Source organism: Symphodus melops (genome assembly GCF_947650265.1).
Source record: "Symphodus melops genome assembly, chromosome: 6".
In the NCBI taxonomy this organism is placed as follows: Eukaryota; Metazoa; Chordata; class Actinopteri; order Labriformes; family Labridae; genus Symphodus; species Symphodus melops.
This window is the reverse complement of record NC_136696.1, coordinates 9,605,362-9,618,441: the sequence shown is the minus strand read 5'-3', so window position 1 is coordinate 9,618,441 and position 13,080 is coordinate 9,605,362. Positions and strand designations below refer to the sequence as shown.

The following is a 13,080-nucleotide window of genomic DNA, read 5'->3' as shown; positions in this document are numbered from 1 at the left end:
TGCAGAAACCATTACTTTGCTGAAGCTATTTAGAAGTTTAGGTTTGTGTTGATTTGGGAAATTTGCGGAGCCGCAGTGCTGAACATAACAAATGTAATAGAAAAACAAAAAACGAAGCAGGGTGCCTTGATTTTTCTTTACACAACAGGTGAAAAAATAGGTTTTTGAGAAATAAATCTTCCCAAATATTTAGGGATCCATGTTAATTTTAACCTTTAATGTGCCAACCATATAAAATAATTGGCAATGCTAAGATAAGCATACGTTTATGTGATCTAAGCCTCAAAAACTGTATACAAAAATAACGTTTTTTCTTTACTCACATTATTATCACCCTTATCATCCTGTGGTTAGTTAATTCAGCGTACCCTAAAATAATCATACTTCAATGCAAATAAAAAATATCAGACACATATTTGAACACCAAACTTGTGTAGGCCTTTACCTCCATAATTGCCTAAATGTACCCTTCCGCACTCGCTGAAAGTACAACATGAAAATGATTCACATGAAAGAATTTGAGCAATATTGAACATTTACAGCTGTAGGTTTATTTCATTCTTGCCTTCGTTAAAGATGCTGAGTGCAGCTGAAATCCATTTTCAACTGACATGTTTTGGCCTCTCCCTCGACTTAAGAATCAAACTCCTGTGATCTCCAAAAACCTCACTGCAGGATTTTCTCCCGCGTGTCAGGAAGTTTGAGGGCCACCAGGCCACCACACACAAGCGCACAAAAGGACAGAAGGATTGGGACGGCTTTGGTGATGCCCACAAAGCTGGCAAAGATAGAGCTGCCAAGCACCGCCGCCAGCTTACAGAGAGCATTTAGCACGCCAAACGCTGTGGCCCTGAGAAACAGATACAAGACATGGGTTTTAGAAGCAACATTTTACACCTGATAGTCCTGGTTCCTGTCATTTTAATTTTATTTTGAAAATACCGTGACCATGACACTTCTTTGAAATTTTAATAACTGCATAAAGCCTGTTTCAGGTATATTCCCCAGTTTAAATATTTAATGATTCATTCTCGATGTCAGACTTCTACAATTATATAATTCTACTGTAAGGCCCACAGTTGCGTTAGGTATTATGCTCGGCTTTCAGCTCCTTACAAACAAATAATCTAATACTGTAGCCTCTACATGGCAGAGCCTATAGCCTCCAGCACAACCATTAGAAATCTGGGGGTCATCTTTGATGAACTCAAACATCGACCAAATTTAAAGGATTGCCTTTTACCTTTCCAAAAGCCGAAGGCCGAAATACTGCAATTCCTTAGTATCATGCTACTTCAATGGCAGCATCATTAAGACTTTTCATCGAGTATAAAAGGTTGCAGTGTGTGAACTGTCTTTCAAATTAACTTGTTTGCATCCACTTCCTGTCAAATCTGGAACTAAAAATAAAGGGAACACTTAAACAACACAATGTAATTCCAAGTCAATCACAATTTTGTGAAATCAAACTGTCCACTTAGGAAGCAACACTGATTGACAATTAATTTCACATGCTGTTGTGCAAATGGAATAGACAACAGGTGGAAATTATAGGCAAGTAGCAAGACACCCCCAAAAAAGGCGTGGTTCTGCAGGTGGTGACCCCAGACCATTTCTCAGTTCCGATGCTTTCTGCCTGATGTTTTGGTTACTTTTGAATGCTAGCGGTGCTTTTACTCTCGTGGTACAATGAAACGAAGGCTACAACCGACACAGTTGGCTCAGGTAGTGCAGCTCATCCAGGATGGCACATCAATGCAAGCTGTGGCAGGAAGGTTTGCTGTGTCTGTCAGCGTAGTGTCCAGAGCATGGAGGCGCTACCAGGAGACAGGCCAGTACATCAGGAGACGTGGAGGAGGCCGTAGGAGGGCAACAACCCAGCAGCAGGACCGCTACCTCCGCCTTTGTGCAAGGAAGAACAGGAGGAGCACTGCCAGAGCTCTGCAAAATGACCTCCAGCAGGCCACAAACGTGTGTGTGTCTGCTCAAACGGTCAGAAACAGACTCCATGAGAGTGGTATGAGGGCCCAGCGTCCACAGGTGGGGATTGTGCTTACAGCCCAACACCGTGCAAGACGTTTGGCATTTGCCAGAGAACACCAAGACTGGCAAATTGGCGCCCTGTGCTCTTTACAGATGAAAACAGGTTCACACTGAGCACATGTGACAGGCGTAACAGAGTCTAGAGACACCGTGGAGAACGTTCTGCTGCCTGAAACATCCTCAAGAATGAACGTTTTGGTGGTGGGTCAGTAATGGTGTGGGGTGGCATGTCTTTTGGGGGGCCGCACTGGGAGGAGATCCCTCAGGAGACCATCCGCCCCCTCATCAGGAGCATGCCCAGGCATTGTAGGGAGGTCATACAGGCACGTGGAGGCCACATACACTACTGAGCCTCATTTTGACTTGTTTTAAGTTGGATCTGCCTGTACTTTTTATTTTGAGTGTTATTCCAAATCTAGACCTCCAGTCATTCATTTTTGTTTGATTTTGTTGTCAGCACATTCAACTTCATAAAGAACAAAGTATTTAATAAAAGTACTTCCCTCGTTAGGATCTAGGATGTGTTATTTTAGTGTTCCCTTCATTTTTTTGAGCAGTGTATTTAATTACAATCAACGCCCCTTATCCTCAGGTCCATTATATCTAAAATAGTTCCCCTTTATAATATATGACTCTCATTTGGCTAATAAAGTGGCAGAAGTCTCTGCAGCTCCAGCTTGACAAGTGCAGTTTCCACTGTCCTAACATTTAAGATCCTTGATTTGTGCCACTGAAAATGGCCTCCCTAACATCTCTGGCATTAGTATGGGAGGCAGAGCCTTAATTTATTATGCTTCTGTGAAATCATTTCCTATTATTAGTCTATCGAAGCACATAGGCCTTTTGCTTAAAAAAAGTGTAAACCTCCCGTAATGTGAAATATTACATATAGAACTGACTCAGATTTGCGTTGGACCAACCCCTAGTTATACTAGAAAGTAAACTCCCCGTGATATAATAATTTCTTTTCTTCTGCTGTTCCATGTCAAGCAATTGATAAAAGTATGTTTTTTTTTTATTCTGCCAATAATCCACATAGTGGAAGATGAATTGTGATAATAATTTTGGTTTTTGAATTGGCTTAAATTGATTTTGAGCTCTGCAGTATCAACATAGCTGATTTACAAAAACAAAAAAAAAGAAGCATTATACCTTTTAGAAGTAGGGTACAGTTCCACGGTCACCACCTCGATGCCGTTCCATGCAGCTACACTGACGCCACAAAACAGACACTGCAAGGCAATGATTGCTGATTGGCTGAAGCTCAGAAAGAGGAAGAAGGTACAGCCTGCTGAAATAAGCATGGAGCCACCTGAGAAGAGAAGAAAAACATCATTACACAAATTTATACAGAAGCGTCTCATTAAGTATTTATTGTATACACAATAATTTTGAAGCTTAAAGCTTGAAATACTTCATCACATTATTTCATAAGACCTTATATCCATTAATAAGAAATACCAACTGTTCTAGTAATTTTAACATGTATTATTCAAGAACCTTCAGAAATTATGATATTGTAATTTTAAAGTGAACTTAAACATTATTTATCCCTAAAAACAATTCTTTCAACATTGATTGTTGGGCTTATGTACCTATATTTGAGAGTCAGGGGAGTGAGTAATGTGGAAAGTTTGGGCAAAAGAGAGAGCGGGGAATAATATCCCAAAAAAGATGCCACGGGTGGAATTCGTGCCCAAGTTCATCCTTCAAGGACTACAGCCTCCTTACATGGGGAGTGCAAACTAACCCTTCAGCCACTGGTGCCCCTAAACAAATTTATTATTTTTCCTTTGTGTTCAACCTGACTGCAAATTAACGACAGCATATGGTCTGGGTTCAGACCAGTTTTTCTACTTTTATTGATGAATTAATAGACATTTGTGACTTTAGTATTGTCTCTGAGGAGGCCTGTCTGCGTTTCCTCCATTTCCATTTCTTTTCAAAGTGTCGGCGACAGTTTGATCATAAATTAGGATGTATGTTGGATCTATTTAATTTTTCTCTGTTCATGAAGAATAGCCCTGGGTTTTATCACTCCCTGATTATGTAAGAACTAAAAAAAACTATATTACCATCATAACTCTTTCTTATAGCTAGTCCTGCTGGGCAGAACGTGATCCGTTTATTGTTTTTTGAATAATTCAAATATTCAAAAGCTTAGACCCCATAAAGAACTCTTTCAGTTATTAAAGAAATAAATATCCAAGTAGCTTTCCAAAAATAATATACAATCAAAGTCATGTTATTTACAACGACATGTGTACACATACAGACATGACCCTGACATTGAAATTATCTATCTGTAAAAATAAATATAATTTAACATTTTTACAAACTGTCAAACATTACCTATGATCTTCACCCTGCCAATCTTCTCCATGAAGAGGGCTGAGATGATGTTGCCTGGCAACACAGCCAGACTGCCCAGGAAGCTGACCAGGTAAATGAGAACATCGTTCTCCTCAGCAGTGTCCAGGTGGCAGCCATGTTTGTTGTGCTCAAATGTGGTGTTCTCCATCTTGCAGTCAATAAATTTCTCCTCCCATAGATCTACAAAAAGATACAAGAAAAACAGTAAAACTTAAGTTAAGACATATTGAAAGGGTCAAATGCTAATCCATGAACCTCGAGCAATGATCCAGTGAGACATCTGTCAAAGTAATGTTTATTCAGCGTCTCTGCGACTGATGACTTCTTCACTACATCCCTCTATATGTACTTGTTTTAATGGGGTAATTTCTGTCTCAACAACACAGTTTTAACCTCTGTTAAAATGTTTTAACATGTGTTAAAATGTGTTTGTTTCAATCAAAGTGGTCTCACATCATTGAGAAGGTTTTTGGTAAAGCTTTTATCCCATATTACTTTAAATCTACTTAAAGAAATGTAAGAGAACATTTAATGGAACAGATATGATTTGGTGTGTTCCTTTAATTAACAAGTTAAACGTCAGGTATAGAATAGCCACAGAGGCATTTTGTGACCTAAAAATACCATAACACCATTGAAGTGTTTTTTTACTGCAACATAAAATTCTTGGATTTCTCTATGGTTTCACTGACCCATATAGCATGACAATTGTCAGCCTCTGTGTAAAAAATACCTTGTCGCTTAGTAACATTTAACATTAAGGCAAACTATTCTTGTTGACTTTGACCTAAACTTTTTGAGGAATTTAGGAGTGAGATCTCAAAGTGATGTTCGAGTTTATTTTAACCTCCCGTATATGATGAAACAAAGAATTGGCTTGAATTTATCCTTTTGTTTAGCTACAGTACCACGGGCTATTAAATTCTTAGTTATTGGTCACCCATTTAAAGATGTTACAAATAAAGGATATGCATTAATAAGATCTAATCTGACAAACAGAAACAGAGCACACTGTCCTAATAGTCTGCTCTTTTTGGCAGGTTTCACTTTTTTCCTACACCATACAGTAAAAGAACACAGACGATTGACTGCCCGCATAAAAGTAGGAAAGATGTATTCAATAAAAACCCGATAAGAAACTTAACTTTCATGATATCAAAAGCTAGCCCAGTGTTACATTTTGCTATCCGTCTGTTAAACGGAAAATGATCCTTTAATTAAAAGTCATTCAAAGCAAATCTCTACGATATGAGGTAGATGTTGGTATCTCAGTGGCTGATGATAAAAATGTTTGATAAAAACACATGAGCTAAAGAGTCAACTTTAACCTGTCAACAACAGTAAAGTTTCAGTCTTACCTGAATTCAGTTATTTTCTGTACTGATGCTACAATAGTTACAAAGTCCTGCTCCAGCTGAACCTACCTGTGTTATAGAAGACAGTGGAACGGATGGTGCAGTTCTCAAAGACCGTGTCTGTGGACTTGATGTCCTCAAAGTGACAGTCTTCAAACAGTGAGTCCTCAAACTTCACTGACTTCATCTCAATATTGATGAACCTATGGGTATGGGATGGGGCAGCACACACACAAACCAACAGTAACAAGACTCACTTGTATTGTTGTGGCAGCACAGAATCAGAATGTCCCGAATGGGTTTAACTGTTAAACATCCAAGATGGCCACCATTGATAATGATATTAGAAATGGTTATATCATGTATACAATGGAAGCCCTATTCATGTGAACACAAAGTTAAAACCCATTCTTTGTCTTACTATTGTGAGAAATTCTAATAAGTCAAGCAATATACAGTAATATAGTATACTGTATATCTGCACTTAACACATTCTCTTTCAGCAGTAAAGAACAATACCCCATTATTTTGTAGTGCAAAACACTTCACTGCAAAACAAGAAAACGATGAGGGAAAAAAATCTGCGATCAAGGATTTAATTTTTGCCTGAAACTTGTTTCTTCTGTTGTCCAACATTGGCTACTTTCTCAACATCTCATTGGCTCTTTATGGAAAGAGCACCAATACATGAAGTAAGAGTTTAAATCCTCTTTAACATTGAGCTCAGCTTTGAATGGATGGCATACGTCTCCTGAAGGAGTGTTGTAGTATGCCTTAATCCCCATCTTTAGTAAAGAAGTCAACCTCTGAACACATTTTAGGACCTACCTTCAAGTAACTTTAGGTATTGGCTACCGATGAGGAGAAGGAATAAAAGACTTCTAGCGACAACTTCCTGCTCTGTGCATTGCAATTGTGTACAGTCCAACTAGTCACTTGAAAAACGGGAATGGGGTTGGAAATCAAAGACAACATCTGACGGAGGTTTGTTGGCTGAACTTCCATGAGGAGAAAAAACATCACATAGCAGATGGGATCAACTATAATAATATGGTCAATGGCTCTTTTGCATTCTTCAGACTGTTTTCCTCTTTTCTTGGATACACACAATAGTGTTTTTTGTGCAGATTTGTGATGGAGATAGAAAGAAATTGTTGTGCAAAGAAACTTCTCTGTTCTGTCTTTAAGGGATAGTTTGGATTTTTGAAGGGAGGCTGTTTGGAATCTCAGCTAAAGAACTGACAAGAAAGCGGAAGCCTGGTTCACATTGGCAGGATTTTAAAATTGTCGGCCAATTTCCCAAACCTTAGAGAACCCACACATGGCGATAAATAAATGTGTGGTATGCGGCTACACGGCAACATCAACACACCACACAAACCGATTTCACTCGCGAACATCCCCCGATCAGACGGGAAATATCACAAAATCTCGAGAGATCAAACGTGTTTCGATTTTTGGATTCCCCGCGTTTCCTTGCCACTACAACACCTCGCCTTCTGATTGGCTCCACGTCACATTCAACAGGCTCGTGCTCGTTTTCCACTCGGGGGACACCACACACAATGAGAAACTGGGCCAAAACAATCCAACATGTTGAATATCCCCGATTTGAGATTGGAGCGGTCCCAATGTCCTTCCGAAGCAGACGAGAGCAGTTTTAACACACCACACACGGCAGGATTATTTTATAAGATTATTTTACGATGATCGGGGGCGTCTTTAAGATTATCCTAAAATCATCAACACATCACATCATCTCACTAACTCATAGGTCTAAACAGCTCAGAGGCTTCTGTCCCTCTGCTGCTGCATTCAAAGTCATTCTTATTTTTACATCCTAGAACTTAGAGGGTGTGCCTCAACAAAATAAAGGGGTGTATCTTTACCAGCTTTATCCAGAGAAAACCTCTGTCACAGCATGTGCTATACTGCTCATGGTATCCAACACTAGAGATACAAGAACAAGTGTGAAGCCTTTATAAACCTCAGCTAGGTTTACTGTCTTCACAATGCTGTTCAATGGTTTTCTTTTCTGGCCATTAGCAAATGCAATATAGTGATAACCTGTAGACATAAAGCTAATGTTTTATGAACACAACATCCCATGCAACAATGTAAAGCATGCAAAGACAGTTTCTGATAACATAACTGAGAATGAAATGATTGATAGCCATTGTGTTCACTGGTTTAGAGATCCTCTTCCAAACTATGCATTGACTTCGGACTCTTTGCTTTCTTATAGAATTAGACTGAAGTCTATATCCATCTTCTTAGTGCTCACAACTTTTAGTTAGAGAATGTTTAGAAGTGGTCAAAATGCTCCAGCAACACTTGTAGTAGAAAATCCACTTTATTGTCAAATTAGACTGACACGCTTCAGCTCGTTGCATTTTGACCTCTTCTAAGTCTTTTACTCTTCATGCACAGTGTCAGTTGATGAAGTTTGTGTCAGAAAATCCTCTGCTTCTTCAGTTAGAGAATGTTGGTTATGTTGTGCATGATAAGTGAAAGCTGAAGATGTTTAAGCACTAGATATTATATAAATAAATACATTAAAATCAACCCCAAGACTGAGATACAATAGAAAGTGCAGAAAGTCACTGGGCCAATAACAAACCCAATAAGCAGAGGAAAATGAAAGGAAATTACTTGAGGAAATAATATCTGGTAGATAACTGGAGGAAAATTGTTTGTCAAAAATAACATCAGAGGCTGCACTTTGAAACAAACTAAGTACATCTAGTTCAATCAATGAATCAATATTACTGATCCCAGAAAAGCCTAAAAAATGTTTTTTTTTATCCGAGACAAGATGAAACAGAATACTGTTTATATTATATAACCTCAGGATAGTGATGGTGGATTATTGTTTTGCCAGTGAAGCTGCTCCTCTTCTGAGTTTGTAATGAAGTAACTTAATGACAGAGTTGTGTTTGTTGTTGGGACGCAGCTACCTGACGGGTTGTTTATGAGTCCTTTCAACTCTTTATGTCCAGAAGGTGACACTCTCAGACTTACTTGTCACGGATGTAATCCCCTTCTTTATGGATCTGGTTCTCCAATGAAAAATTAAAATGAAAGTTCTCCACTCGTTCTTTGTGGAACACCTAAAAACAGACACAAGAACTTCGGATTTCAACTTTAACTTTACTTTTTAACCAGACATATTTAAACGTTTTGTTGTTGTTGCAGAGCAGGATGAATAGCCGTTCTTCTCTTTACCTTAACCTTGGATGCATACTCCTCATTCTGAAGGTGTTTGATCATGTCAGGGAACCAAACAGACAGACCGTAGTAACTGTGAACATTTTAGATTGAGAGAAGACAAAACATTAGACATAGAAGTAGAGCAGCCAGAGTGGAGCTGCAATCACAACAATGAGAACTAACTTGTGTAAGAAATAAAAGATTGTGTGGGTTCATTGCTGTTTTCACTGTGCAGATAATGGTCCAAATAATGACACCTTGAGCCCACCTGAAAGCCATGCAGAACCAGATGATGGCCATGAAGAGAGTAGCTAGCCTCAGCTCAGCAGACAGGAGAGACGCCACGTTCCTCAACACCTGAAAACAAACAATGAGCTGAGAACCAAGTTGGTTTATATTTCAACATCAGTAAGTATATTTCATCTCCAAATTAATCCATAAGCATTGTAAGGCCAGTGTTATAGAGATTCAAAAATATTGTGGGACATGTTATTTAACTTGCAATAGCAATCCTGGTCAACAATGTTCAGACACATTTACAAGTTTGGGTTATTTTTATAAAGTTGGATATTTTTGTTGTGGCTTCAAAGGATTGATAAGTTTGATGAAACGTAAAAATAAAAAAAAACGGGCCAGCTATATGTGTAAAGAAAGAAAAGGTCCATGTTATTTTTTTGAAGTATTTTAGGTTTGAGGAGCAGGTCTTGCTTCGAATGAGCAGAGAAAACAATAAGAAATAAGTAAGCAGACTTTATGAACAGAAAGACATTATTAGCATTGTTCCTGTGGCCTGCTACTCTCAGGGAGAAGAGGGAGACAGACAAACAAGAATAGAAACCCACAGACACCGTCCTCTGAGGCTTCAGTTCTAACCACAGTCTTAACCACTGAACCCACAGGCTGCTAGCACCCGTCCGCTAGGAGTGTTTACATACCAGTTTAGTGAGGGTTAGTGAGCGCACTGCCCATCGCTGTACAGCTGTTCCTGTAGCTGCCTGAATCTCAATAAACTCATCTTCTGCCGTCTTTGGAGCTTTGATTTGAGTCACCTTAAAAAAAACAACAAAAAAAAACAAACATTAAATACAATAAAAACATGAGCTACCAGTGTTAGAATCAGGATATCACGAGGGCACTATGTGAACAATATAACAAAATCAATAGTTGCTTTTTGATTTTTTGCAAATGCACGCACTTTATTGAATAGTGCTATAATGTTATCAAAGAAGGATCACAGTCAAGGTGCTGTTATAAACGTCTGCATTGCTGTGGGTTTTTTAAGATTGCAGCTGTGCTGATATTTAGTGCAACAGCACCCTCTGGAGTGATTTTATAAAACAGATCCTTAAGGGCACGGTCACAATGGCAATCCGTACCGTGCCGTACTCAAGCACAATTGGCCCCCCCCGCTGCACGGTTACCTCTTACATACAGTACCATAAGGTTGTAATACAGCACATGCATGCTTTATGTTATTATGAAGCGTGCACAGTTCACAAACAGGTGGACTGGTTAGAGGAAGAGAGAGAGAAAAGGGACGGCAAGTTTTTGTTTTACATTAGAAAATGTCTTCTTTATGTTAATAGATATGATAAAACTTTTAATGCTGCCAAAACATTTTTTATTTAAGTGATATCTTTCTTTTCTGTGATTCAGTGGCTCCATGTACTCACGGTAAAGACTTTCTCAGGCTTTCCCTTGGCCCTCCAGTTGGTGTCATGGACCTGCTTCAAGATCATCCACGCCTCATCATGTTTGGCATTCTGCTCAAGACACGCACCAACATAGACACAATATTATTTGGGTCCTTAGAAGAGTGCTCAGGTCTATTGAGTGCCTCAGAACCATTTAATCTGTGCTCTGTGGTTAACATTTGTGCAGTCGCTCACCTCCAGGAGGAAGCGTGGGCTCTCAGGCATGAAGGTGAGTCCAACCAGAGAGGTGATCGCTGGAAGAGCCGCAACCAGGACAAACACTCGCCAGCTGTGGAACTGAAACTCAGTGCCCATACTAAACCCCCAGCCTGTGTATTACAAACACACACACACGAGCGATGAAGCAACGAGCAGAAACCCAAAATGGCCAATTATAACGAGACAACCAGGAAGCACCATCAACTTTTACTTCCAATCACCTGCAGCCAATGGTACAAATATAATAAATCAGAATGGCTTTTACACAACATATAAAAACCCTTTATTATCACATCAAATTTTCTGAATTGTTTATTCATTTAATTACAAAATAAGAAGACACACCGTTTGTTGTGTGTCTAATTAAATTGATAATAATGTTGATTTAAAGTGAAATACACTCATCTCATCTCCTGGTTTTAGTGACTAATGCCAAAGAATAGTACTTCAACAACAGAAGAGGAACCCTTTGGGGATTTACATTCTCACCATCACTTCAAGGCAATGTGAAAATGTCAAAGTGTAGACATGAAGGGTAGTTTCATAAGTAGGTTTCTCACAGTATTTGTACTTGTGCATTCAGTACAGGGTGGATAGTGTATTTTGCTTTGTGATTTAAAACACGATTTATCTTTTCTGTATTACCGACAACCATTAAACTAGTTCTAAAGCTTGAGATGTTCCGGGTATTTTCTCAGTAGCCTATTGCTCTTAGTCAGCTTTATGATACCATGGAATGTAAATATGAATTGATGAAGCCTGAGTGACGCCCATATGTTTCAGCAGGGGGCTCCAGAGGCTCGTCGGCAGTAACCGCCATGATGGAAATCCCATTTTTTTTCTGATAAATAGCTTGAAAGCATGCTGCACATTGGTCTGTTGTAAGCTCTATTTTCTTACCATATCTGGGGATGATTCCCCATGCAGTGAACGAGGCGTAGATCCCACCAATCATCCAGAACATACACAGCCAGGACAGATGCTCTCCTCTCTTGTCCCTCTGAAGAAACTCTGAGAAGTATGAGTACACAATCGGCACTGTGCCTCCGATACTGACCGTGGAGAGAGATAACAATGGGGAGAAAAAGAGTTTATAGTTATTATCAGTCAAGCAATATAGAAACACAAACACAACATTTATAAGAGCAGGTTGTTCTCACTGGAGAAATATGGAGAGACATACGATGAACCTTGTTAGCTATAAGCAGAAAATACACACACACACACACACACACACACACACACTGCTACCTTTACTAGAGGCTCATTTCAAGATTTTGTTCACCAAAAGTCATGTTTTAGTAAAGCAGCGTAAATTGAAAAAGTGAAGAAAATGGGGTAGAGCTGTTTTTCAAAGTTAAAGGCAGGGTTGGTAATTACTACTACTACTCACAACAGCAGAGACAGACTCACAGTATGAACTCTGTCATCAGTAAAGTGTTTTAAGAGTGGGCTCTTGAACGCAAGTGGTAGAGAATGAGCAGGGAGACAAGGAGGCGAGAGTAAAGAGTTGATCAGATTGGTACCTCATGGCAGATATTGGTCGAAGTTTTTACAGGATTACAACTGCAACAGATTTCTTTTTCAGAGCACATGAGTTATTCATTTCTGTCAGGGCCCAAAGACATTCTCAACCAAATTCTTATAAAACATTAATTGTGAGAAAATTAACATACCTGTTTTTAAGGGCAGAACTGATTACTTAAAGTTTGGGAAGTGCTCTGGCTGTTTGTTAACTGGTAGTTGTTTCATCTGGAGGTCGTAAAAGCCATGATAGCAGCAAAATCATTCTTTGTGGAAAATGCTCCAAATCAAAGTAACTCCCCTTAAATTAATTGGCTACCAGATAATCCTGATATACCCAAATATATACTTTGTTTTTTTAAGAGAAAGAAAGTTATTTGAGTCGTTCTTTGAGTCACCAAACTCCATTGACAAACAAATAACTGTACAGCAGTTTTTGCTGCAGTTTTTAGTTACACTCAATAGTTGACTTTGGTGGGGTGCAGATAGCTTAGTGGTCGTGTTGCACGCCCCACATGTGGAGAATAATCTCCACCATGACCCTTAGCTGCATGTAATCCCTCACTATCTCCTCCCAACATTTCCTGACTCTATTCAGCTGTCCTATCTGATAACCTACACCATTAAATAAAAACCTGTTTAAATCAGTGATAGAAAAGCAG

At 39.1% G+C, this 13,080-nt stretch overlaps 1 protein-coding gene across 2 annotated transcripts in view; it reads right to left on the bottom strand.

The window, feature by feature from the left end:
- Positions 1 to 6: 6 nt before the first annotated feature.
- LOC306824885 (synaptic vesicle glycoprotein 2B-like) overlaps positions 7 to 13,080 on the bottom strand; it is a 47,173-nt gene continuing 34,099 nt past the window's right edge. For both annotated transcript variants that reach the window (XM_079345291.1, XM_079345290.1), the window contains exons 5-15: positions 11,795 to 11,946; positions 10,871 to 11,004; positions 10,655 to 10,744; positions 9,917 to 10,030; positions 9,250 to 9,338; positions 8,997 to 9,072; positions 8,793 to 8,881; positions 5,841 to 5,974; positions 4,396 to 4,596; positions 3,196 to 3,355; positions 7 to 850 (exon numbers count right to left, since the gene is read on the bottom strand). In XM_079345291.1, the coding sequence (XP_079201417.1) occupies positions 667 to 850; positions 3,196 to 3,355; positions 4,396 to 4,596; positions 5,841 to 5,974; positions 8,793 to 8,881; positions 8,997 to 9,072; positions 9,250 to 9,338; positions 9,917 to 10,030; positions 10,655 to 10,744; positions 10,871 to 11,004; positions 11,795 to 11,946 (1,423 nt within the window). In that variant the 3' untranslated portion in view covers positions 7 to 666. The remainder of the gene's footprint in view (positions 851 to 3,195; positions 3,356 to 4,395; positions 4,597 to 5,840; positions 5,975 to 8,792; positions 8,882 to 8,996; positions 9,073 to 9,249; positions 9,339 to 9,916; positions 10,031 to 10,654; positions 10,745 to 10,870; positions 11,005 to 11,794; positions 11,947 to 13,080) is intronic.